The sequence below is a fragment of the Eleginops maclovinus genome, chromosome 18 (genome assembly GCF_036324505.1).
Source record: "Eleginops maclovinus isolate JMC-PN-2008 ecotype Puerto Natales chromosome 18, JC_Emac_rtc_rv5, whole genome shotgun sequence".
Classification (NCBI taxonomy): Eukaryota; Metazoa; Chordata; class Actinopteri; order Perciformes; family Eleginopidae; genus Eleginops; species Eleginops maclovinus.
Window position 1 is genome coordinate 18,796,967 of NC_086366.1, and position 25,852 is coordinate 18,822,818.

At 40.5% G+C, this 25,852-nt stretch overlaps 1 protein-coding gene and 1 long non-coding RNA gene across 3 annotated transcripts in view; one reads left to right on the plus strand and one right to left on the minus strand.

The window, feature by feature from the left end:
- LOC134880345 (uncharacterized) overlaps positions 1-10,257 on the minus strand; it is a 29,744-nt gene extending 19,487 nt beyond the window's left edge. The window contains exon 1 of the long non-coding RNA XR_010167921.1: positions 10,073-10,257. This is a non-coding gene — a long non-coding RNA (uncharacterized LOC134880345). The remainder of the gene's footprint in view (positions 1-10,072) is intronic.
- On the plus strand, positions 233-25,750 carry LOC134880340 (glutamate receptor ionotropic, kainate 1). 2 transcript variants are annotated; one of them, XM_063907254.1, is made up of 16 exons: positions 233-625; positions 8,241-8,408; positions 8,526-8,783; positions 11,979-12,160; positions 16,077-16,130; positions 16,525-16,698; positions 18,167-18,310; positions 21,375-21,482; positions 21,769-21,810; positions 22,185-22,298; positions 22,385-22,588; positions 22,684-22,907; positions 23,257-23,375; positions 23,603-23,820; positions 24,340-24,565; positions 24,691-25,750. In XM_063907254.1, the coding sequence occupies exons 1-16, from the start codon at positions 541-543 to the stop codon at positions 24,978-24,980; spliced, it is 2,610 nt and encodes an 869-aa protein (XP_063763324.1). In that variant the 5' UTR covers positions 233-540; the 3' UTR covers positions 24,981-25,750. The 2 variants fall into 2 exon arrangements, with proteins under 2 accessions (XP_063763324.1, XP_063763325.1); XM_063907255.1 differs by lacking the exon at positions 21,769-21,810.
- The last annotated feature ends 102 nt before the right edge of the window (positions 25,751-25,852 follow it).

A 25,852-nucleotide genomic window follows, 5' to 3' on the forward strand; every position in this document is an offset into this window, starting at 1 on the left:
CACTGGAAATAGTACAATTAAGGGTCAGATTTGTTTACATATTCAAATAAAATGTGCATAATATCTATAAGTCTGTTACATTTAAAACGTGTTTATTTTCTGTATTGTTGCTATAGGGTTGCCAGGTCACCTTTTATTTTGAAAACACTAATCACAAACAGCACTCTTCATTAATGCACGCGTGACAGGAGGAGCCGGGCGCACAGTGCTCCTCCTCAGTTGCAGCCTGCAATTCAAGTGTGAACCAGAAAAAAAAACACATGATAAGAGGGATGTCTGGACAGTGAATATGGGAAGAAAAACCTCACTGGCACATAAAGGATTTTAAAATGGGAAAACTGGAGTTTTGATCAGTGACAGCTGCAGGTGGAGTGTGTGTTTTGGTTGTTGTATTTTCTCATCACAATGTGTGAGGGATGGATGCGGGTCGGATGCCAGTTTATTTTCTTTACGGATACAAGGACTGGCAAGTCATCAGCATGAATTACAGAGGGCAGAAAAACTGATATCAATGTTAAATTCGACTTTGGAGAGAGGACCATGGCGAAAGGGAAGGGATTGTTATTTTCACTGCTGTACTTTATAGCAGAGTTTTGGCTCACTTCGCAGCAGGTCCTGAGAATAGGTAAGTGGTAAAATGGTCTATCCTTTTAAGTCCTTCCCTTGTGTAAATATACAGACCGGAGCTTATTATGTGATGACAAGACCCAGGTTGAAGTTAATTTCCCTTTTGGGTTATCAACTTAGTCTACCTTTTATTGCATGTGTTATTAAAAAGTTGACTTTCTGTATACTTTGTCATATATTAACATGTGGAAGTCATGTAAGGATATCTACTCAAAGCAATTGTGCAGCTCAGACACGGCAGCGGAGTTAATGGGAGGAGGATAACTTAACTCCTTGCATGATAAAACCAAACATTGCAAAAGGGAATCACTATGTGTTCATGTTGCATTTTTGATGCCGTTCAGATTTATCTCTTGCTGCCACTATACAACTTGTTTCTGGATCATGCAATCATATCATCAGTAATCTGTATTCAATAGTGGAATGATGTTTATAAAAAAGAGATCACAAGGGAGGTACACTAAGGACAGAGTTCTACGTTCCCTTGAAACCACTTCATATATTTTTTTTTCACCTAAATCAGATTAATCCACCTTGATTGGCTAATGCCATATTCTCTGTCTCTGTTCCACCATGTCGACAGTGCAGGTCAGAGGCGGATGAGTGATTAGGATTTTCTACAGAAAAAGCATGTTCCCTTTGGTTTTTTTTGGCACTGGGGAATGTGAAATGGATACAGAGCGATAGAAAATAGTGGCCAGTCTCATTGAAAGTTATTTAGACTTGATGAATATGCATGATGATGGCTAATGACATCTGTGAATGTGGATCTGAGTTGCAAATTGTCTGTAAAGCCTTTGAGAGTTGACAAGAACCCTGCCTTCACTTTTAATTATAAAAACAGAGTTCAAGCTCCAACTATCCCCTTTGATTTCTGATGTAACTTTGTAACAATGGAGCTGATATTTGCTCGCAAATTAATGTTCTCTGCTCCCCTTATGGTTTAGGAGATTGCATCACACGTTTTTTTTATTTATTATTAAGGCTTCAGGACTTTCTCCTACGCAACTTTGTATTTTTCTGAATTTCCTCTTCTTCTAAAAGAGACTTTAAAATTGAGCCGTGTGCGTTACATAACTTTAAAGGCTAATAGGCTGGTGCCACCACCCGTTCTATTGGTCCCGATCTGTGCACTATATTGTTAATCTCTCTAAATCATCTATCACTCTCTGAGGCCACCTAATCTTTGTCATTCTCTTCATGACCCGCACACATCCTAATCGCTCCCATATGGTGTGTGGCTTCGTTCAATTAACATTGCTCTGTCTTGGCAAGTGCTGGCATCAGATTGTGACTGGCTTCCACTCTTTGCACTGGGGTTGGTAATAATGGTAAATCTTCTCTCTCAAGCCCTTAAACAACTACACTAATCGTCTTTATGCAGAAAGTCTCTTCCCCAAATATGGTACTTAGGCAGCGACCAAATCTGCTCATTGGGGAGAGCACAGAAGCAGCAGCCTAGCCTCCTCTTGATTTTGCAGTTTGTTAACGTCCTTTTTGTTCTTGCTTGCATGCTTCATTTATTGGTGACATCTGATTAATTCATTTACGATACAACCCATAGGATGTGAAAGGTTTGATAAACTGCTACCAGCCAGCGATTTAATAAAATCATCCCCCTAAGAGTCTTACACCCAGCGCTTTTATAAATTAGGTAGCTTTGATACAGATTATAAACCTGATTTTAATTCTTTCAGTCTAAATGTTTTGGAGTTGGGTCGCAAGCAGCTATCCTTTAAACAGAGAAACCTCAGTGCTCCACATCAAACGAAGATAGTAGACTGGTTAGGACTTCCTCATTCATTCACAGTCTGGCATGGGCCCAGGTTGGAGTGGTGCTGGTGGTGTTGTTGAGGTGGGGGTGGGGGGTGGGGGGGGGGGGCTCACTTGGAACAAGCCCAGGATGGGGAGAGAGGAGAAAGCAAAACACTACGTCATTGTGTCCCTCTGCCTTAAAGGCTCCCCTTCATTTGATAACTGCACTGATCAGAAAAACCAGATTAGAATCAGGCTCTAAAGATCAGTTCACCTTTTATTTGGGTTTTCTGGATTAAAACTGATCCACACAGATGCCTTAACTTGAACACTGTTATATTTCTTGTTCTGAGCACTGAAGGGAGGAACGGAAGCCTATAAAAAGCAACGCCTCAGGGTTTATCAGCATTGCCTGCAGCACGAGCCAGATCTTTTGTTTTTGTGACCTCCTAAGCGTGCATCACCCCACAGCATTGTCTGGCCTATTAAAGATGAGATGGAAGCTCAGTGATCCTGAAAATTATATTGGAAAGTAATTAATGGTAGCTGTAGCAATGTTTTTCTCAACCCTTCTTTATAAATTGAATTAATATAAAGCCCTGATAAAAAAAATTAGCGAACTCTGCAGTGTTCAAATTACAAGGAAGTGTTTTCCTTGCAAAAGAAGCTGTGCTTTTTTATGCAGGAGATTAGAGAGGTCTTTATTATGTTTTGCAGACAGGGTATGGCTGAATTCATTCTTCCTCTACAATGCACAACCTTGTCGAGTGATTTCTGCTCTAACTCTACAGTTATACCTGCATCTCTAAGCTCAAACTATCAATTACTGGAGTATATATGATCACACACAGCTCTAACTTCCTCGTCAATTTGCCTGCTAACAGTCTATTGAGTCAGTGCATTGATCCATGAGTCATCTGCAAACAGAAAGTGTGAAATTCCCTATTTTCTCTGTGTCAGTATTGGAAATGAATTCCATTTATACTGTTGGTTTGTCTAACTCCATGTTTGAGAGCTGAATATAAGAAGGTGCACTGAGTCATGATCCAATGACCCATTTTTGGAGTTACACTCAAAATGCAACCACACAACGCGCCTCAACAGCTTCAGGCAGGACTGTTCACAGGCCACAGGATTATGTTGCAAAATAAAAACAGGATTGATTTCTTATTTAAATTCATCCATGTCTATGTCCTAATCTTATTTTACTTTCAAATGCTTTCGGAAAATATCGATCAAGTTTAAGACATGCTGTTATATCTATATTTGCATTACCTCAATATTAGAGTTCAAGAATAGGACTAAGCTTCAAATCTGTCAGAGAAAGCAATGATCTATTTTTTACTATCCATTTGAAGAACAGCTAGAACAAAGACACATGTTAAGTATATGTTGGTGACTTACCAAACAACAGTACAGAAATTCCAAAGATGTACGTTACGCAATACCTTGTTGTCTGAGAGAGACCACAGACAGGTTGAGCTGTGAAAATAGTTGCTTGAGTTCAAGGTGCTCAAGTAAAAACAAATATCTGCACCCAGTGTAACTTATTATATGCCTGCCTTGGACAACAATGTTGACTCAATTTCATTGGGCCATAAATGTGAAAGGCTTGGCTAGAGACAGATTTAATTATTTTCCTTGTGATATGCGCATTATGTTTTGTGGCGTTTTTAATTGAAAATGCATGTAAGAGATAACATATCCTTTCACATGAATCTATAAGCTAATTTGAAACCAATTTTCCATAATTGAAATGAAGTATGGTTGGTGCTTCACTCCAGATGTCTGGACGGTTGATCGTGGCCATGGGCATGACGATAACCGAGTGATTATAGCTGGGCTTCGGTACTCTGTTGCACAACATCCAAGCTAACAGATGGATCATTGTTTCCCGTTTCACATTTTGTGTATAACCATACCAGGTGTATTAATAATGTGTTTGGTCCAAAGACATGTTTAACAAAAGGCTTGGCTGCTTTAAACACTATCAATATTTCCTAGTAGCGTTGCTCTGATGTGGACCAGCTCTGATTGCTTGGACCAGCACTGTCCATGCTGAGCTGCAGGCAAACTGCCGTCACACTGCATCCCCCCTCTGGAAATCAAGAAACTCGTTATAGCCTACTTTAGCAGAAATTTAAGATCTTATCTCAGGTGGAAATGACAGGAGAGATAAATGTGTTTCTTTCACTCTGGGGTGGGCCTCTATTGAACTTCAAAGAGGAAATGAATAAGCGAACTGTGCAATAAAAGATATATTTGTCTTTTGCCGACAATAAAAAGTTTGGAGTGTAAATAGACGATAAAGCTCATTTCAAAATTAAAATCTTGCAACTGAATACAGTGGCCTATTCCAACATGAGCAGATACTGCTGCTGTCTGACAGCTCCTTATAGGTCTCTTTTTAGGTACCACTAAGCTTATAGACCTACAACGGTAGAAAAGCCAATGAGGTCAATAAATAATTTCTCACTAGAGGAGGCAGTAAATTAAATTGTCTCTAATGGCAAATCAATATGATTAAAAGCTACTGATAAATGCCGACATTTATAAGTTACTTTCATTTCATTTAAAAGAGGTTTTCAAGTTTGCACACTTTGCTTTTTTCAATATTCATTGTTTGTTCATTTCAATCATTTGCCATGTAGCCTTATGCACTTTGCAGACATGGAAGTATATCTCAGCTGCATTTTGAGCTCTTGCATCGGGATGGATGCATGTTTTTATGAAAGCCACTAAAGGTCTGATACAAAAATGCAATTGAGAAAATCTGAATTGCAGCAGCTATTTTTGCCTTTCACAGCCCATGAAAGTATGAGCAAAACAAATCACTGATTGGAAATGATGGTGTGACGCTGCTGCCACTCGGATTATTTTGTTGTTGAATCCTTAATAAGGCCTGTGACATTTACTGCAGCCACTGCACTGTACGCAAACAAACATCTACCATCTGGTCAAACTCGTGTTTATTTCCATTTTAATGACAAAAACACCGTGAAAACACATCAAAGACGCTGAAATGGAAGACATTTTGTTGTGAAAATTTGGATCAAAGGTTATTGTATTTTGCAATAAAAATCATATTCCAGTGAGAGAATTAGGGACTTTAACAGGCCTAGCAGCTGCTGACTGAGGCTTGGTAAAATAATTAGGATTGGCACTTTCAAGCATGCTTTTAGTGGACCAGGGAGCGCAGACAAGGCTCTCTCAGTTTGGGGTTTGAGGCTATGCTACAGCAAAGAAAAAGGTCATTCACAATCAAGGTCTCTAGGGGAGCTTTTTAAAGGACCTTTCTTGTTCCAAATCAATCACAATTTCACAGGCAATTCTTCAAACACTGTAGAGAGTGCAATGACCTATTGCCATCTGCAGTCTCAGTTTTGTGAGGTCATTTCCAAACTATTGTAGCAACAAAATGGCATCTTCATGATTTGGGTTCATGGATAATGTGACTATTGATTTACAACTACAGGTGGTTTTAAAAGAACCTTCCTTTAGGCTTTGTTTTTAGGTTTACTGCATGTACATGAGACAGTTCATTTTGGATTTGTTTAGAATAAAGAAACTCATCCTGACTGTTCTGCACTGGCCTTGTTTCTGTCTGCACTGATGAATGTCAATGAGAAAAAAGATTTAACCCTGAGTGTATTATTTCAGAAATCCTATCACTGAACGCGGTTTTAAATAATATACATCTAAAAGGCTTTGGTATTATAAAAGTGCAGGGACATGTTCAGCAGGGATAAGGACACTGCATGTCACCCTATACGCAGGTGGTGACAATGTATTTCTGGCTTTAATCCTGATGCTTTTCATGCTGCACTTTATATAACTGAAATGTAAAACATTGTGTGTTGCACTTGAGCCCAGCTGGAGTAATATATATCAATATTGCCGGTCATGGCATGCTAGCCGTATCATTACCACGGCGCAGCGTGGTGGATTAAGAGTCGTACGGTTTTTAGAATGATCTTCTCAACTCTGAAGCAACCACCCCTTGACACACGCAGCCAGCTAAAACCTGACTGTATTTAAAAGAGAAATGTTACTTTAAATTACATATTGACAGTTGTCTCATACGTCAGTGTTTTTCGACTAGTCCTATGTAGTGGGAAATGTGAAATGGGAGGTAATGCAGCAGTCAATTGCAGGTTTATATGCTGATTTAAAACAAATTATAAATTGCATTACTTGCTTGATAAAGGCTGATACTTAAGATTACTGTTAGGGACCTTTTCAATTAAGCTGATATTGGTAGACATTACGATCTTCTGAGAACCTGAAACAATTACTCTGAAATGGTAAGGTGTATTGATTAGTTCAATATTGAGAGAATTCATTTGTATCTATTGTGAACTGATTATGTTTGGATTTCGAAATGCTATTAAAACAAAAACATCCAAAGACTCTTAAAATGTTTTTTGCTCCCACAATTTCAAAGCCAATACCGATGAAACAATTCTTGAAAGTGTTATTAGTTGGATACTTAAATATAATGCTCAAAAGACTGTCAGATTTCCGAAATTCCATGTTAAACCTGGTTGAAAGTGCTTTGTTATGCTACCTTTGCATGCAAGTTGGTTCCTAAAACAATTACTAAAGAGACTATCATGAACAGGAAATCCTTTGTACACTGCTGATGGCTGTTGTACTCAAATTAAAATATGTAAGCCTTACAATACATAACGTGCCGTTTCTAGATGAGATTGGTAGATGATGTTAATCTACTGCAGCATCACTTATCTTTTAATCTTTTTCCTTACACTGCAACACGAAGCAGCTTCTCTAAAAACAGTTACACCTCAGATGTTAGCATTTGCATTTTCATTGTTTCAGCAGCTTGAGCTGTAACACTTAACCTCTGCACAGTAAATTGCATTATGTTTTGTGCTTCACTGTGTGATACTATAAATCCCAAGCTGGTTTAAGTATGATTTAATCGAAAACATTTTTTAAAGTATTTCAAATACGAGTATGAGGTGAAAGAGTTGGGCAGTTTATGGTTGGACTAAGCTAAAATACTGTTGAAAAAGGAGAACAAATATGGTATGGGATGCTTTTAAAAGTCTGCCATGATAATCTGTGATAGGATTTGTTAAATCTGTAGATATATTAGCTGGGAAGTTGTTTTTTAATGAACCGGAGGTGATGCATGTCTTCCAAAACAAATCATTCACATGGCATAGTGTCAGCTTGTGAAATTCAGGCCATGTAAATAGGTTGAGTTCAATAAAGGTCAACCTTTTCTCTGAATGAGATTGAATCTTGTTTTCTCAAGCAGGTCACTTAGTAGCATTATGCGGTATAAGTAACATAGAGAATTGGGCCACATTATGCAACTGTCAGTATTAAGTCATTGTGACCTTCCAACGCTATGATAGAGGTGAATCACTACTGAAGTCATCGTTCCAAAAAACTACTATCACTTCAGTGCTGACTATAAAATCTCACCGCTAGGCACTGGACCAAATAAAAATGTTATTTCACTATAACATCCTGGTCAGAATAATTGCAATTTTTTTATGTCATGCCAATAGCGGAGTAAAATATATTCAAAGCCTGTTTAAATGACTTTCAAACATCATACTGGGTTACTATATCTTACATTTTACACAAAAAACTATATTTCAAATAAAGCAACAATGAGTTTGATAATTCCTGTATTGTTTTTTTTTTTTTTAAATCAGGCTCTTTATTAAAAACTTCCCAGCAAGTGTTACAGCTCGTGAGGATATTTACGATAATCCCAATAATTAAAATGTATTACTAATACTCATTTGTTTTTTTTTTACATTGTAACCTGCAATGAAAGCCAAAGTCCCTTCTCACCAACCCTGTTTTTTCTCTTCCTACAGGCGGCATCTTTGAGACTCTTGAGAATGACCCCGTTAGTGTTGAAGAACTGGCCTTTAAATTTGCGGTCACCAACATAAACAGGAACCGGACCTTAATGCCAAACACCACATTGACCTATGATATCCAGAGAATAAACCTATATGACAGTTTTGAAGCCTCAAGAAGAGGTAAGGATATTATTTAATGCGACAGCTTTTATGAAATATATTGTTTATGTGACATGGGTTTCCCTTCTGTTGATCATTTGTTATTTCTTCTCTCCACTTTCCGTTTCATCACATCAGCCTGCGACCAGTTGGCCCTGGGTGTTGGGGCAGTGTTCGGCCCCTCTCACAGCTCATCAGTCAGTGCGGTCCAGTCTATTTGTAATGCCCTGGAAGTCCCTCACATCCAGACCCGCTGGAAACACCCCTCAGTGGACAACAGAGACAGCTTCTACATTAACCTCTATCCTGAATACACCTCTATAAGCCGAGCTGTGCTGGACATAGTGCAGTACTACAAGTGGAAGACAGTCACTGTTGTTTATGAAGATGCAACAGGTGAGTCCAACCATCAAAGCTTAAAAACACTTCAGAGTTGAATGTCAGCAGTTGTTAAAACAGAAGGAGCACTAACATGTGTCAAATTATAACACATATATTTAAAAACACCATGCAAGTGCACTTACATAAATGTTGAATATGTGATATTTACATAAATGTTGGAATATGTGATACATTTTGTGTGTTTTATTATTATTGAAATATATAAGGACCATGGTCTGAGGAAACAACATTAAATGTAAAATGTAATTGTAAAATTGTATTTCCATACATTTATTTAGCCTTTTTGCTTTAAATTGTAGCAATTTACCATCATGAAAATGTTTTAAAAGATTAGCAAAATTGTGTGGTTCACAAAATGTGTAGATAAACCCACATGTATTATTGTTTAAACCTATGATTAAAATTGTAAAAAGTTATGAGAATTAAGTTGCTAAGCAGGAGCAGTGCTAAAGAATGTGTGGCATTTGTTAATCAAAATTTTAAACTGGGAAATTCAATAAAACTAAATTAGACTGACGCAAAAATGAAAACAAATGCAAACTAAACAACTGCATGTTACAATGTGAGATTCACCTGACTGGAGCCTACCACTTGTATACATGCACAGGGTGAGCTAAGCCAAACAAACATCCTGATCAAACAGAAGAATTAAAATGGCAATAATAATACATTTCTATGTTATTGCTAACATCTCAATGTATCTATAGGCACCCATCCATCTTAATCAGCATAGAGCAAATAGATTTTAATTTACTGCAGAGCTATTTGACCTTTGTTGCTCCCATTTTTACAGAACCCAGACCTCCCTCCTGCAAAGAGGACATATTTAGGCACAGCTGTTTTGCATTTTGCTTGAGCTGCTGATTGGGATCAATATCATAAGGCAGAATAACAAGCCAACATTTTTTAAACCCATACAATACAAACAAGCTTCTGTCATTTATTCACTTTACAAATACTTAAATGAATAACTACCAGATGCAACCACACCTAATGTGGAGGGAAAGGGTCTAAATCCAGAGTCAGGCAGGCCTAAATGGCAAATCATCCTATACAGCAAACATATGTTGTGTAGTTACTGGAAAAAGCACAAATTACCCTTGACAAATCCAGGAAATAGACTGTCACCAACTACTGATCACAAAGGATACATCAAAATCACACCACCATGTAAAGAGCAATTTATGAAAAATCATTTCACCGGATAATTAATACATTAATACACACACACTTTAGAACTAGCCTGCTTCTAAATGTGCAGTATACTAGTTAATGTTTCTTACCTTTGGTAGATCATCTTCTTCTTCGACTGCAGATTGTAATCCTACTTTTGAAACAAATTCAATGTTTGGATGCTGCGTTAAAACTCCCGCCATGGAGTTCTTCATCAACCTTTATCTTTGAGCACTCCCAATTTAGCTAGCTTCGTGAAGTTGATTAGCGCCAGGTGCTAGTGATGTTTGCAAAGACTACCTCACTCGGTAATTAAAGTCTTGATTAGGCTACGTGCACGACGTCACTTAGACACTTTTTGAACGCAAACCCCATATTCCGGTGGTTGTTGAAGGGCGTATCCAAACATGCCTAATTAGAATCTAAATTTGTATTTTATTTTAAAAACAGGAACTTAGGTTATAATGATTACGTTCCCAATGCCGTCTCTTGACCACTTTAATGTGTTGCAATTACTCACTGTGCCCAGTGGAGGACAGTGAATACGTTACATTTTTTTGCAAAAACCATCTAAGATAGGATTCCCATAAAGTGTGGGTACCACCTTTTCCGAAGAAAACATTCTTGCTTGAATAAGGTTATCCTCAAGTCCTCAAGCTTCTTTGGCTAGTTTAAGGCGTTTTGTCTTAGTGCCCTCTTGTGGTCATGGAAGGAAACTTCATAATCCTAATTAGTTAAACTAGTATTAATAGTGACATGCTAGTTTATTTCAGTTCATTGCTTTCAAATTAAAGTCAAACAAAGTAGAGAAGTTAGAAACGATGAGCAAACATGAATGCTTTTTTCTTTGGTGATGACCGTATAGAATTTACTTTATAGAGCTTCACCCTTTGGTGTGGTAGTAGAGTACACCAATACGATTGTTGTGCTATAGGATTTTGGTTCTTCTTTTAACTGATTACGGTAACGTTATATTCTTTCAAAAATGTGTATCGTTACGCGAATCTGTCCTCTAGTGGTGGTTGTAACAACAAATTAGTTGACATTAGTTGACACTGACGACATTGACCCAAGACTATGCTAACACTTCCTTGTAAATATTTATATGTATAATTCAATTAAGAGTCTCTATTGTGATTCGAACTGGTCTATTGCTGAACCGTTTAATTTTATCTTTTTAAAAAGTATAGATTCTACAAAATTAAGTTTGTGGGAAAGTATTTTGACTAGATGGGAGATATGCCGTTTACCTGTATATTTAGAATCGATAATAGTAGTAGTGCCCTCTTGTGGTCACAGTGAGAAACTGTCCAGCTAGCATCAATGTACACTAAATATGCGTTACACTTCCGGTGAACTATTTCAAAAATAAATTGGATAAATCAAGTAACTGCATTAATTTAACTAATTGAATATTAATTGTTGTGCTCAGTGTTAGTAAAATAAACGTAAATACTCTATCCGTTTGTGTCTCTTACAATATGTTTTTGCTGATAACAGAAATACTATTAATATGAGCTTGCTGGCAAACATTAGCAACATTATTGCTAGCTTAAATTCAGGGGGATTTGTGGGAGTTTCTTTCCATATTCACAGATAAATTTGATCTGCTAAAAGTGTAGCCTATATAGTCCTGCAGAATTGACATTTATCAAATGAACCTCCTTCTCTTTTCTTATCTCATCTAAAAGCAGATCTTGGTTTATTCAAATGACTATTTGTTGGTACCTGGATTATGCGTTTTTTGGTCTCATACTCAGTTAGCTTCAGCTATGTCTTTAGAAAGCATTGTGAACAATTGTAGCCTAATAGCCCAGTGACTTAAGCACATGCATTTTTTTGTAATTTCAATACCATGAAAACCAAACACTCAAACACAATCAAAAGCTGATTATGTTTAACGACATAGTTTTACTTCCACTGTCTTTTCTTTGGAGTAGCCTACTATCCAGATGTGGGTTTGTTGTAAATTGTGCTTGTTGACCCTAATCACGATTTCCTTATCTTTTAATGTAGGACTGATTCGTTTGCAAGAGTTGATCAAAGCTCCATCCAGATACAGCATTAAAATCAAGATCCGCCAGCTGCCAACAGGAAGTAAAGATGCCCGTCCTCTATTAAAAGAGATGAAGAAGGGAAAGGAGTTTTACGTCATCTTTGACTGCTCTTACCAAACATCAGCTGATGTTCTCAAGCAGGTGAATTATCCCTAACATCTACCACCACCTATAGCCTTTCCGAGAACCAGCACCTTAACGTGGTGGAGAAGTTTGTGTGCCCCGATGAACCTGGGGGCTGTGTTGTCTGGAACCTTGTGTTCCTGGTAGGGTCTCCCATGGCAAATTGGTCTCAGGTAAGGGGCCAGAATAAGATTGGTTCAAAAAGACCTCATGAAAAACACACTTGGAAGCGAGGATACCCGGCCCGGAAGAAGCCCGGGGTCCCCTTCTGGAGCCAGGCCCAGAAGGAGGACTCGTCAGCGAGCGTCTGGTGGCCAGGCTTGCCACGGAGCCCGGCCGGGCACAGCCCGAAAAAGCAACGTGGGCAACACCTCCGCTTCTCCGTCCCACGGGCCTACCACCTACGGGAAACAACGATGGGGTCGGGTGCGCTGCCAGAAGGGTGGCAGTGAAAGCAGAGGGTCTCGACGGACCAGACTCAGGCGACAGAAGCTGGCTTTGGGGACGTGGAATGTCACCTCTCTGGGGGGGAAGGAGCCGGAGCTTGTGCGGGAGGTGGAGCGTTACCAGTTGGATCTGGTGGGGCTCACCTCTACGCACAGTGTCGGCTCTGGAACCTTACTTCTGGATAGGGGTTGGACTCTATTCTTCTCCGGAGTTGCCCAAGGTGTGAGGCGCCAAGCGGGTGTGGGGATACTCACAAGCCCCCGGTTGAGTGCGGCTTTGTTGGAGTTTACCCCAGTGGACGAGAGGGTCGCCTCCCTACGCCTGCGGGTCATGGGGGGGAAAACTCTGACTGTTGTGTGTGCTTATGCACCAAACAGCAGTTCAGAGTATTCGGCCTTCTTGGAGACCCTGAAAGAAGTCCTGTATGGGGCTCCTGAAGTGGACTCCTTAGTCTTGCTGGGAGACTTCAACGCACACGTGGGCAATGATGGAGACACTTGGAGGGGTGTGATTGGGAGGAACGGCCCCCCTGATCTGAACCGGAGAGGTGGTTTGTTACTAGACTTCTGTGCTAGTCATGGATTGGCCATAACAAACACCATGTTCGAACATAAGGATGCTCATAAGTGTACATGGTACCAGAGCACCCTAGGCAGAAGGTCCATGATCAATTTTGTTATCGTATCATCGGACCTGAGGCCGCATGTTTTGGACACTCGGGTGAAGAGAGGGGCAGAGTTGTCAACTGATCACCATCTGGTGGTGAGTAGGGTCGAGTGGCGGGGGAAGCCTCTGGACAGACCTGGTAAGCCCAAACGTGTAGTGCGGGTGAACTGGGAACGTCTGGAGGAGTCCCAAGTCCAGGAGGCCTTCAACTCACACCCCCGGCGGAGCTTTTCAGGCATCCCTGTGGAGGCTGGGGACATTGAACCAGAGTGGGCGGTGTTCAAAGCCTCCAATGCCGAAGCTGCGGCGGGGAGCTGTGGTCTCAAGGTTTTAGGTGCCTCAAGGGGCGGTAACCCTCGAACCTCCTGGTGGACACCGGTGGTCAGGGAAGCCGTCCGACTGAAGAAGGAGGCCTTCCGGGATATGTTATCCCTGGGTACTCCTGACGCAGTTGCAAGGCATCAACGGGCCCGAAGGGCAGCAGCCTCAGCCATGGCCGAGGCAAAGCAGCGGGTGTGGGAGAAGTTCGGAGAAGCCATGGAGAAGGACTTTCGGCACCAAAGTTGTTCTGGAAAACCATCCGACACCTCAGGAGGGGGAAGCAGGGAACCATCCAAGCTGTGTACAGTAAGGATGGGATGCTGTTGACCTCAACTGATAGGGTGTTAGGGCGGTGGAAGGAACACTTTGAGGAACTCCTGAATCCGACAACTCCGCCCTCTATGTTAGAGGCGGAGCTGGAGTATGAAGGGGGATCAATTCCAATCTCACAGGGGGAAGTCACTGAGGTAGTTAAACAACTCCACAGTGGCAAAGCCCCGGGGGTGGATGAGATCCGCCCAGAAATGCTGAAGGCTCTGGGTGTTGAGGGACTGTCATGGTTGACACGTCTCATCAACATTGCGTGGAAGTCGGAAACAGTACCGAAGGAGTGGCAGACCGGGGTGGTGGTTCCTCTTTTTCAAAAGGGGGATCAGAGGGTGTGTGCCAATTACAGAGGCATCACATTACTCAGCCTCCCCGGGAAAGTTTACTCTAAGGTGCTGGAAAAGAGGGTCCGGCCGATTGTCGAACCTCAGATTGACGAGGAACAATGCCGTCTTCGTCCAGGTCGTGGAACGAAGGACCAGCTTTTCACTCTCGCAAGGATCCTGGAGGGGGCCTGGGAGTACGCTCATCCGGTCTACATGTGCTTTGTGGATTTGGAGAAGGCATACGACCGGGTTCCCAGGGAGATACTGTGGGAGGTGCTGCGGGAGTATGGGGTGAGGGGGTCTCTACTCAGCGCCATACAATCTCTGTACTCTCAAAGCAAGAGCTGTGTCCGGGTCCTCGGCAGCACATCGGACCGATTTCTGGTGAGGGTTGGCCTCCGCCAGGGCTGCGCTTTGTCACCAATCCTGTTTGTGATATTCATGGACAGGATTTCGAGGCGTAGTCGTGGGGGAGGGGGTCTGCAGTTCGGTGGGCTAAGGATTGCACCACTGCTCTTTGCAGATGATGTGGTCCTAATGGCTTCATCGGTCAGTGACCATCAGCACTCACTGGATCGGTTCGCGGCCGAGTGTGAAGCGGCTGGGATGAGGATCAGCACCTCCAAATCTGAGGCCATGGTTCTCAGCAGGAAACCAATGGACTGTCCACTCCAGGTAGGGAATGAAGCCTTACCCCAAGTGAAGGAGTTCAAGTATCTCGGGGTCTTGTTCTCGAGTGAGGGAACAATGGAGCGTGAGATGGGCCGGAGAATCGGAGCAGCTGGAGCGGTACTGCAGTCGCTTTACCGCACCGTTGTGACGAAAAGAGAGCTGAGCCAGAAGGCAAAGCTCTCTGTCTACCGGGCCATCTTCGTTCCTACCCTCACCTATGGTCATGAAGGATGGGTCATGACCGAAAGAACGAGATCGCGGATACAAGCGGCCGAAATGGGATTTCTCCGCAGGGTGGCTGGCATCTCCCTTAGGGATAAGGTGAGAAGTTCAGTCATCCGGGAGGGACTCGGAGTAGAACCGCTGCTCCTTCGCGTTGAAAGGAGCCAGTTGAGGTGGTTCGGGCACCTAGTGAGGATGCCACCTGGGCGCCTCCCTAGGGAGGTGTTCCAGGCACGTCCAGCTGGGAAGAGACCGAGGGGTAGACCTAGGACCAGGTGGAGGGATTATATCTCTTCGCTGGCCTGGGAGCTCCTTGGAATCCCCCAGTCAGAGCTGGTTGATGTGGCCAGGGAAAGGAAAGTTTTGGGGTTCTCTGCTGGAGCTGTTACCTCCGTGACCCTGACGGAAAAGCGGGAGAAGATGGATGGATGGATGGATGGATCTACCACCACACTGGACAGAGTTCATTGTCCTCAGGGTTTAATTCACAACTTGACACCCAAAATACAACGAGCTGTTTGACATCCAATTTGAATTCTTCAGTGCAGAGAAGTATCTGTGTTATTTTGGTGCTTTTTTGTTTAATGTTCATTATGTGCAAGATTAGTGTAATTCTATCCTCTTTAGAAAGTGTTATGATCATTTCCAGATCCAAGCAGAGCCTATTTTTGAGCCAGACATAGACATTCAAAACCTAAAGCTGCACGGAAGATTAATTGGAAGCACTACGCCTCCATGAGCAAATTGTGACATATACTCACTTTGAAACTTGTTAATACAAACTATCCAAACAAAAGTAAATGAGGCAATTCTGAAAAAGCGTGGAATATCTAATTTGCAAGTCTCTTGGTATGGATGTGGTTGAAAGAAAATATATTTTATGCTGGCTGGAGAAAAACATGACCGTGTAGTCGGGGGGAAACTGTGAACCGTTAATTTCTCATCCTGTTTAGATCTTGTCCATGGGGATGATGACTGAATATTACCACTTCTTCTTCACCACACTGGTAAGAAAACATTTCACATTATACTTACAGGAAATAGTTTATCTCTGAAACTAAATAGAAAAACATGATGGCTATGCTCGTAATTACAGTTCTCCTATTGTCTTAATTAGGTATCTTATTATCCTATCCTGCAAGCTGAAATGTGTGTAGTCACCTAGCGATCCTGTTATGTAAAGATTAGGCAGATGAACTCAAACATCTGTGGGGTTTTTTATAACAAGATTGCTGGATGTTTTCAGTGCACCAGGCATAATTCCATAGTATTATGCAGTATATTGTTCCTCTGTTTTAATCAAGTGTCCCTTTGTCCCATGCTGAGTAACTCACAACTACTTTTGGGTATGTTTGAGTAGAATCAAATTGATTCTTCACTGATGATGTTGTACCACTACAGGACCTGTTTGCCCTTGATCTGGAGCCGTACCGCTATAGTGGGGTCAACATGACAGGCTTCAGACTGCTTAACATAGACAGCCCGCAGGTGGCTTCGGTGGTGGAGAGGTGGGCCATGGAGCGGCTGCAGGCTCCCTCCAAAGCTGAATCTGGAATGATGGAGGGGATGATGACAGTGAGTGACTTCACCTTCCTCCTTTTATTCCTCATGCAAAATGTTCACCGAGGACAGGGACCCAGTGGGGATCCCCATCTTAACAATGTCTCCACTGCTGCTATTCTGATTGTTCATGTACTTTAAGCATCATGCTCAAAAGGACACTGAAAGCTCAATATTTCTAAAGTTAAAAGAAATGGAAAATATATGGAGAGTTTGAGCTTGTCAGAAGAGGGAAGTTGTCAAACAGCATTGATTTGTCATTATTTGGTTTATGTGTGTTTAAGCAAATTATCACATATTAATTAAAAATGATTAAATCCTCTAGTTCCTTACCTCTTTTGAAAGGAAGGAATGAACATAGTTTATTTAAACATCTCACTATCAGAATGAAATAAGTGAAATTGAACTCACATTTTTTTCTTTCTGCATGTTGCTGACTTTGCTCAAACCTATAATATATCGGAAAATGTCATTTGTGTCATGATCCTTGTTTTCTGTCTGTTTCCTGTTTTATTTTGAATCGTTTATCGTCTTCATGTGTTCAAGTCAAGTGTTTTTCATGTCCTGGATTTATCGTCTTCATGTGTTCAAGTCAAGTGTTTTTCATGTCCTGGATTTTTTCCTAACTTCGTATTTTTGTAAAACAGCTGACAGATTTGTCAGGGTTTGGGGAAATAGGACCCAAGTGCAGCAACAAAGGGAGGCAGGTATGGGTACAAACGAAAGGCGAGCTTTATTCCAAAAGCTGTTTTACAAAAATACGAAGTTAGGAAAAAATCCAGGACATGACAAACACTTGACTTGAACACATGAAGACGATAAATCCAGGGCATGACAAACACTTGACTTGAACACATGAAGACGATAGGGAAATCCAAGGCATGAAAAACGCTTGACTTGATACATGAAAGACCACAACGAACTGACAGAGAACACAAGGTGAAGCAGGACTAAATACAAAGACACTAATCACAACACAAGCCACAGCTGGGGAGGGGAGGCAGAAACACAGGGCAACAGGTGACAACAATGAAACAATCAAGGAAGGAAGGAAAACCAAAAGACAGGAAGTAAAACTACACATGACACAACAGAGGGAAAACATTTCAAAATAAAACAGGAAACAGACAGAAAACAAGGATCATGGCAGAACAGGAAACAGACAGAAAACAAGGATCATGACAATTTGCTACATTTTAACATAATGACTGAGATATTATACATAAATGTTTGAACACGTAGTCTAATTTTGGAAGCTGCACGTAACATTTACTCTGAATTTTAAGGAGCTCTTCAACGCTCACATTTCAGTCAAAAACACTACTGTGACTGCTTGTGGTTCCCTGTATGAGTAGTTTTGTGAAACTGGGGCTTAACTTTTTTAGAAAACATAAGGATATGTGCATGAACATCAGCAGTCCTGACGTGATAGTGCATGAGGTTATCCTGCTGATGGATGATGACGGCCGCATTTCTCTTTCAGACTGAAGCAGCTCTGATGTATGACGCCGTCTACATGGTGGCTGCTGCCTCGCAGCGCACCTCCCAGATCACTGTCAGCTCGCTTCAATGCCACCGACACAAACCCTGGCGCTTTGGATCGCGCTTTATGAACATGCTCAAAGACGTAAGTTTGGCCTATGAATGTGAGACACCCACTCCTCTTCTTCCATCCGTCCATCTATTCATGCATCCATCCATTCATCAATTTCACAGTGTGCTGCCTACAGTTCATTTCCTAAGTTGAAGAAGCAAAACAATTGAGTCAGCAGATCAGAAGTGCTGAGGAATAACGTGTGGGTGAAGATAATTTTCGAAATAATGTTCTCATGAGATAGGGATTGCTGTCATGTGCTGCATGCTGCTCAGATGAGTGGGTTGTCAGACAGCTACTGTTAAGATCTGCCTGTTGAGAGTTGTATGAATGTTTATTGCACAATGCATGAAATAATAAGGACTCCCCAAACTAACACCAAATGTATAATATATTTTTTCAAAGTGTAACTGTAGATACTAAGTGTTTTCTCTTAGATTAAATTCTGCATAAGCTATTGATCTGAAAGCAGACAAAAGAAAATACAATGAACACAAAAGTACATTTAAATGCAAACACTGACAGTTTGAAAAACATGGAAAATATACCCGGTTAATTGTGGAAGCAGAGTTTGTCAGCTTTGCTCAGATATTGAAATTTAAAAGGCTGTCTCGTTAAGTTGCACTCTCTAGTTTGGTTTTCCTTTGACAAATTAACTTTTCATTTGCGGGTGCGGACAAAATATTGAAGGACAAAGGCAAGAAAGAGCCTGAAAGAGTGCAGAGTGTGATGTAAAGCCTTAGCAGGTATTGTCTGTATTAAGACATGTAATCAGTATTCATATACATAAACACATTGAAGCGTAGAATATGAGTTTCTTGTCCTTTGCTGATAACATTGCATATTTCTGCGCTCTTCTACTCAACAAACCGCCAGCCTATATTTTCACTGGGCTTGTTTTAATACAGTGCATTCATTTAAAAGGAGCATACTGGTGTTTATTTTTTATATTTTCATCTCATTCACAACAAATCATGACGTGAAATGACAGGAGAGGTTAGTGGCAAGCTAACAGGAAATAAACTTATTTTAATAACTGGGAGAAACCATAACAATTTGTGTCCACCTTGGAGGTTTTGAAATGTATATCTAGTCTGTCATTGTGAACATCTTGTCTGTCCTTATATTATTAGTCATCATTAAGTAGTAATACTGTTGAGATTTCAGCAAAGCCAAGTCTTGTTTTTTTACCCATGATTTTGAAAGTTTTTGTGAAAGAAAATAAATATCTTGGTTTTTCGAGAGTTTTGTTAGAAGGGGTCTTATTGTTTTGCACTAGAGCTGAAAGTGATGTGTCTATTCTGACAAAGCCAGACTCTGTAAACTATTTTGGTGTACATGGATATGCCATGATCCGTCTACCTCTTGCTGTTTTAGAGTGGTTGACACAAATACATAAGACAGCATGACTTACATAATAATGTAACTTTGACAACATTCAACTCTGACATTATGTTAATTATGGAGTCTCATTTGATACTGTTTAGACACTAACGGCTGCCTGGATGTTGGAAAATACATTTAAAATGTGTGTATTATTGTTTCAGTAGCATCATATACTCAAACAGTTGAAATTAGACATTCAAAACACTGATGCGGTCTGTTCAGATTGTGTTTTATAACTGTTTTAACTGGAATAGTTGCCCTTAAGCAAGAATACAGGGGTGCTGCTACTATGGCTCTCATGGAGGAGGAAAGGCAAACAGACAATTTTCCCTACAGGAATCAATGCTAATCATTTATTTAGCCTCATACTAAAAGTTACGTTTTGCAAAGAGAGTTTCAAGTAAAGCTCACAATTCAAGAAAAGAAAGTTGAGCTTTGTGCACTTGGACTATTCTCTTTAATTTAACAATGTTTACGCAGGGCATGTTTGTGTGTGAGGGTGGTATAAAGACTCCTGAGGGAGGAGTGGAAAAGCCAAATGAGTTTTTCTCACAATGCTCATCTGTCTAGTATATTCAGGGATTATGACCATGGTCTCCGTGCTGAAGGTCATTCTCATCCTTTCTATCATCTGGATTCTCCAATCTGAGCAGATTCATGTCATCACTACATGTACAGTAATGACACCAACACATGGTCAGACAGAGACACTTTTGATTAGTGAGGATTTTAAAAGGGACTTAATGACATGAATAAATCTGGATTTAGGAGTCCAGTAGGCCTCACAGCTGTGTGCAATAAGACTGTGAAGCAGTCTAATCAAAGAGAAACTTCACCAAGTGATACCCTTTAACCTATGTGGTGTGAGAGACCTTTGCATGGGAAATGGACACTACTTGAAGGGGATAACGTGACGGCATCGAGTTTAATCTCAAATCTTATGCTTCTTTCTGGCCAGAGTAAAATAAATGTTACTTCATTATGACAAAGGGCCACATTGCTAAAAAAGCTTTATAGTTGAAAAGATAAAAGAACCCAAAAGGTTCAGCTTGGTTTGCCATCTCTTATCACACCATTCATTCGTCCAAAAAATGTTGTTGTGAGTTTGTGGTGGTGTGAAGCCATGCGATCAGTGGCATTTGGATTGTGTCACTCCAAATGCCCCCAATAATTTCTGTTTATTTGTTTTGGGGTTGACTGCTCCTTTAATTCTATTTTCGGCGCACTTTGATTCACAGCCAGACCAAAATGCCAAGGGCTCAACATTGGCAAATATCAGTTGGTGTATTGATTTGCATATATGCCATCTTCACATAAAGAAAAAGCGTTCTTGAGATGCAGCCCATTTCTTTAAGCTCTTTGTAAAAGAGACTTAACCTGACTGTTATTAAGCTGAGCTCACTTCATTATCAACTGCTTTCAAATATCTCTGAGCACTGCTGCCCCCCCGCTGCTCCGCACACACACAGAGGCCATGCTGCCTGTTCCATTTACATCACTGTCCACCGTGTAATATATTCAGAGATACTTCATATTTCCATTGGGGATCCAGCCAATGCTAATGTCCATTAAGATGCAGTTAGCCTTTGTCAGTGTTCTTTGCTTAAAGTAGCACTCAATTATTAATGTTTTGAATTTTTTCAGGCTTCTGCTTGACTTTGCATTTAAAAGCTGAGGGACTGATAGATTTTCTGTTCTCTCTTTGCCACAGGCACAATGGAACGGCTTGACGGGACAAATAATTATAAACAAGACGGACGGCCTGCGGAAAGAATTTGATTTAGATGTCATCAGCCTCAAGGAAGATGGCTTGGAGAAGGTGAACTATCTGACCCAAGTCTATTTTTACAGGATGTTATTGTAGACTTTCACAGCAGAGCTAAACAGAGCAGGACAAATATAGACAAACAGGGCCACTGCTATTCACCGTGAACTGAACAATACAGTGTCAGTATTGAAAACTGTTGTACCAATTATGCCAAACAAAAGAAAATGAAAAAAGTGCTTTGACCAGTTTTTATCTCTTTTCTTTTCTTTTCTTTGCCAAAATGTATCATAGCTGTTTTTGACTAAGTTTAATGCTTTCTCTTTATTATTTCTACAAGACAATCGCGGGCAACAATCGCCTGAATAAAGTGTGGAAAAAGGTTTGTACTTTAGCTGCCCTAGCAGACTAATTCGAATATTACCTTTTTTTTTAATGAATTTTCTCCACCTTCAGCCCTCTGTGATGTTTCCCCTTATTCTTAAAAATATGTTTTAGGTACCGGTTGGAAAGAAATGTTCAACATTTCTGCGCTGAACAAGAAATTTCAATCTTTAATTATGATGTTGTGTTTTATAACTTTTCCTTTTTTTCCTTTACCACTCTCATCTCTGTTTGGACTTTCAATGTAATCTGATTCCTCTTTCTTGTGTTTTTTCCCCTTTTGCATTCCTTACCTTGATCATGTAAGTGTGACCTGGGCAACTGTGGATCTTTGCCAAATGACTGATTATTTCAATATTGTATTCTGTACAGATTGGCGTGTGGAACTCTCAAACTGGCCTTAATTTAACAGAAAGCAACAAGGACTCATCCACAAATGTGACCGACTCCATGGCCAACAGGACACTCATTGTCACAACTATTCTGGTATGAACTCAAGTAATTATCAGACAGCATTAAATCATGAATATCTTGAACAAATCTAATGAAGTCTGTTTTCTGCCTTGTTCCAGGAAAATCCTTATGTTATGCATAAGAAATCTGATAAGCCTTTGTATGGAAATGATCGCTTTGAGGGCTACTGCCTCGACCTGCTCAAAGAGCTCTCCAACATTTTGGGCTTCTCCTATGAGGTGAAGTTGGTGTCTGATGGCAAATATGGAGCTCAGAATGACAAGGGCGAGTGGAACGGTATGGTGCGAGAACTCATTGACCATGTGAGTAACAGCCAATATTACAGTATATGTGAGAGAATACCCATGCGATCCGCAGTATCATCTGACTCTGGTTCTGCTTGATGTTTGTGAACCAGGTGGCTGACCTCGCTGTGGCCCCTCTCACTATCACATATGTGAGGGAAAAGGTGATAGATTTCTCCAAACCCTTCATGACGCTGGGAATCAGCATCCTCTACCACAAACCAAACGGCACCAATCCAGGAGTGTTCTCCTTCCTCAACCCTCTGTCTCCTGATATCTGGATGTATGTGCTACTGGCATGCCTCGGTGTCAGCTGTGTGCTCTTTGTTATTGCCAGGTAAAAGCATAAAGAACATTTTAAATTAATGCAACAAAATGAATATTGTTTGTATACAATTGTTTGTCTGTTTTTTAAAACTGAATTTCATTAACTTTGTGTATGCATTTGGCCATTTGGATTTATTTGTAGTCAAGCATTTATTTTGGCTGCAACAAGGACCTAAACATTTGTTTGCACACTGCTGCAGTAACTAACAACAGTAGTTTGTTTTCTGTGTCCTTGGTCAGAAGGAGTTTTGTGATTTTTTCCTAATTTTATTGACACGAGTTGAAAAAAGAGTCAAAATGTGATGTCATTGTCATTTTTCAATATTGTTTATTGTTTCATTTTGATTCTTCTTCCTCAGGTTTACTCCTTATGAGTGGTACAACCCTCATCCCTGCAACCCAGACTCGGATGTGGTCGAAAACAACTTCACTCTTATAAACAGTGTCTGGTTTGGAGTTGGAGCACTTATGCAGCAAGGTACACTTCTTGCAATTATAATAGCATTATGTTATTATGCTGTGTTCATACCTGGCAGAAGTGTCCTTTTGGTTGAGCACCTTTTCCCATCTCCTAATGCATATTATAATAAGTGTGTCCTGCCTTTAAAAATAAGATGATCAATGGCGTGGCTATTTTTGTCTTTACTTATTTGACTTGTATTTGTTCGTGGGATTCATAATGTACATTGTGTTGTTATATTACAGGATCTGAGCTGATGCCTAAGGCCCTCTCTACGAGGATAGTTGGTGGAATATGGTGGTTCTTTACGCTGATCATAATCTCCTCATACACTGCCAACTTGGCTGCCTTCCTCACAGTGGAGAGGATGGACTCACCAATCGACTCTGCAGATGACTTGGCCAAGCAAACGAAAATAGAGTACGGTGCTGTAAGAGATGGCTCCACCATGACCTTTTTTAAGGTAATCTTCTTTTCATTGTAGAGTAAACGGAAAATGTAACTTTACAAAAATGGGGGGGAGGGATGCAAACAAGAACACAACTTTTGATTTTAATATAGGGTCAAATAAGTTTTACCCTTGAGCGACCAGTCATTATCGCAACATGACAAGTGCCGTGTGATGGGTTGGGTTCAGGAAAAAAAAGGAGGAGGGTTAAGGGTTAGTTTCTTAGAAACTTCCTCACACTTGCAGATTAAGAAAAGCCTCTGGCCAAATCTTCTATAAAGATTTCAAGAATTGATTGTTAGTCGGAGAAAATGGAATCAACCTGGGCAAATTTGTACACACTTGTCCCATCCCATCTCCTACTATTCGTCAGGATGATTGCTTTAGTCAACAGAGAGACTCCAAATACTGTTTCATTTGAAATATTAAATAAAAGCGTCAACCACATTATCTGTTATATGCAAAGGTCTATGTTGTTAGGTCCCTTGACTACCACTATGCATTGTTCTAAACTTCCCAATTCTTATTTAACAGAAATCTAAGATCTCAACTTACGAAAAAATGTGGGCGTTCATGAGCAGTAGGAAAAACACGGCCTTGGTGAAAAACAACCGGGAGGGGATTCAGAGGGTTCTCACTACAGACTACGCTCTTCTGATGGAGTCGACCAGCATCGAGTACATCAGCCAGCGTAACTGCAACCTCACACAGATCGGAGGCTTGATAGATTCAAAGGGCTATGGAGTGGGAACCCCAATTGGTAAGAGACATGAGTAACAAACAACAATGATAACCAATATGCTCCCTATAACCCTCACAAAACAACCAACCCAAAGGTTGCTGGTTTTGACTGTAATAATGATTTTATCCTGCTGCTGTTTATAGGTTCCCCTTACAGAGACAAGGTCACCATCGCCATCTTGCAGCTTCAGGAGGAAGGGAAGCTGCACATGATGAAGGAGAAATGGTGGAGAGGGAATGGCTGCCCAGAGGAGGACAGCAAAGAGGCCAGTGCTCTGGGTGTGGAGAACATTGGGGGAATCTTTATTGTGCTGGCAGCCGGACTAGTCCTCTCAGTTTTTGTAGCAATTGGAGAGTTTATTTACAAATCCAGAAAAAACTTGGACATCGAGGAGGTGAGTGTTGGTCAGTGCGAATGGCACAACAAGTATTAACACACTAGGGGACTTGATCAAAGACTGTTATAAACGCACCTACACATTTGTGTTGTTATTGTTGTCTTCGGAGGACTACAGTAATCACTGGGCCAACATAAACATGTCTGAATGTGTTGAACTGCATTGTTACAATCAAAAAAGAAATACTTTTTAATGAAGAGTTTAGTGTTTTCAGTAGTTTTAATGTAGAGCACAAGGACATTTTAGTCTTGATTGGAAGAATACGTTTGAAACCCTTTTCTATGATGACAGATGGTTGTTGACTTCTGACATCATGACACTTGACCATCTTGGCCTTGCTTTTTTTGCAAAAAAACTGTTACAATGTTTTGTGTGGAACAAAAAGGTCATTGTCATGCCATGATATTGTGAATACCTTAGCAAGAGTTATTTTTTAAGGCTTGTTTGTTGTATTATTATGAACAACTGCAGTAGGGTTGGAAGTGTTCTGTAAAAATGTTTTCGCAATTTTCATATTAAGAGTGCAAAGAGACATGAGAGAAGTTCTCCTGACCACTTTTGTATGTATTCATGTATTTAAAAAAAAAAAAAAAAACTTGATTTATTCATGTTTCCATTTCGTTTATGAGTGTTCCCACAAAATGTTATTCAAGTTGATTTACACTCAGGCCATCAGTTGCTTACTGTCTGCTGTTTTTTTGTTGCTTTTGTATCATACAAAGTTCACAAACATGCATGTATATGTTTCGTCAAGTTGGAATTGTTTCAGAATGACTAAAATTATGTGAGAACATTACGTCCTTTAACCTTTTTTCCCGGTTGTTTTGGCTTTGATTTCTCCCATTCTCTGCACGCACAACCTTTTCCTTTACTCGGTGGAGAGGATAGCAATTGGGAAATCATTTGCA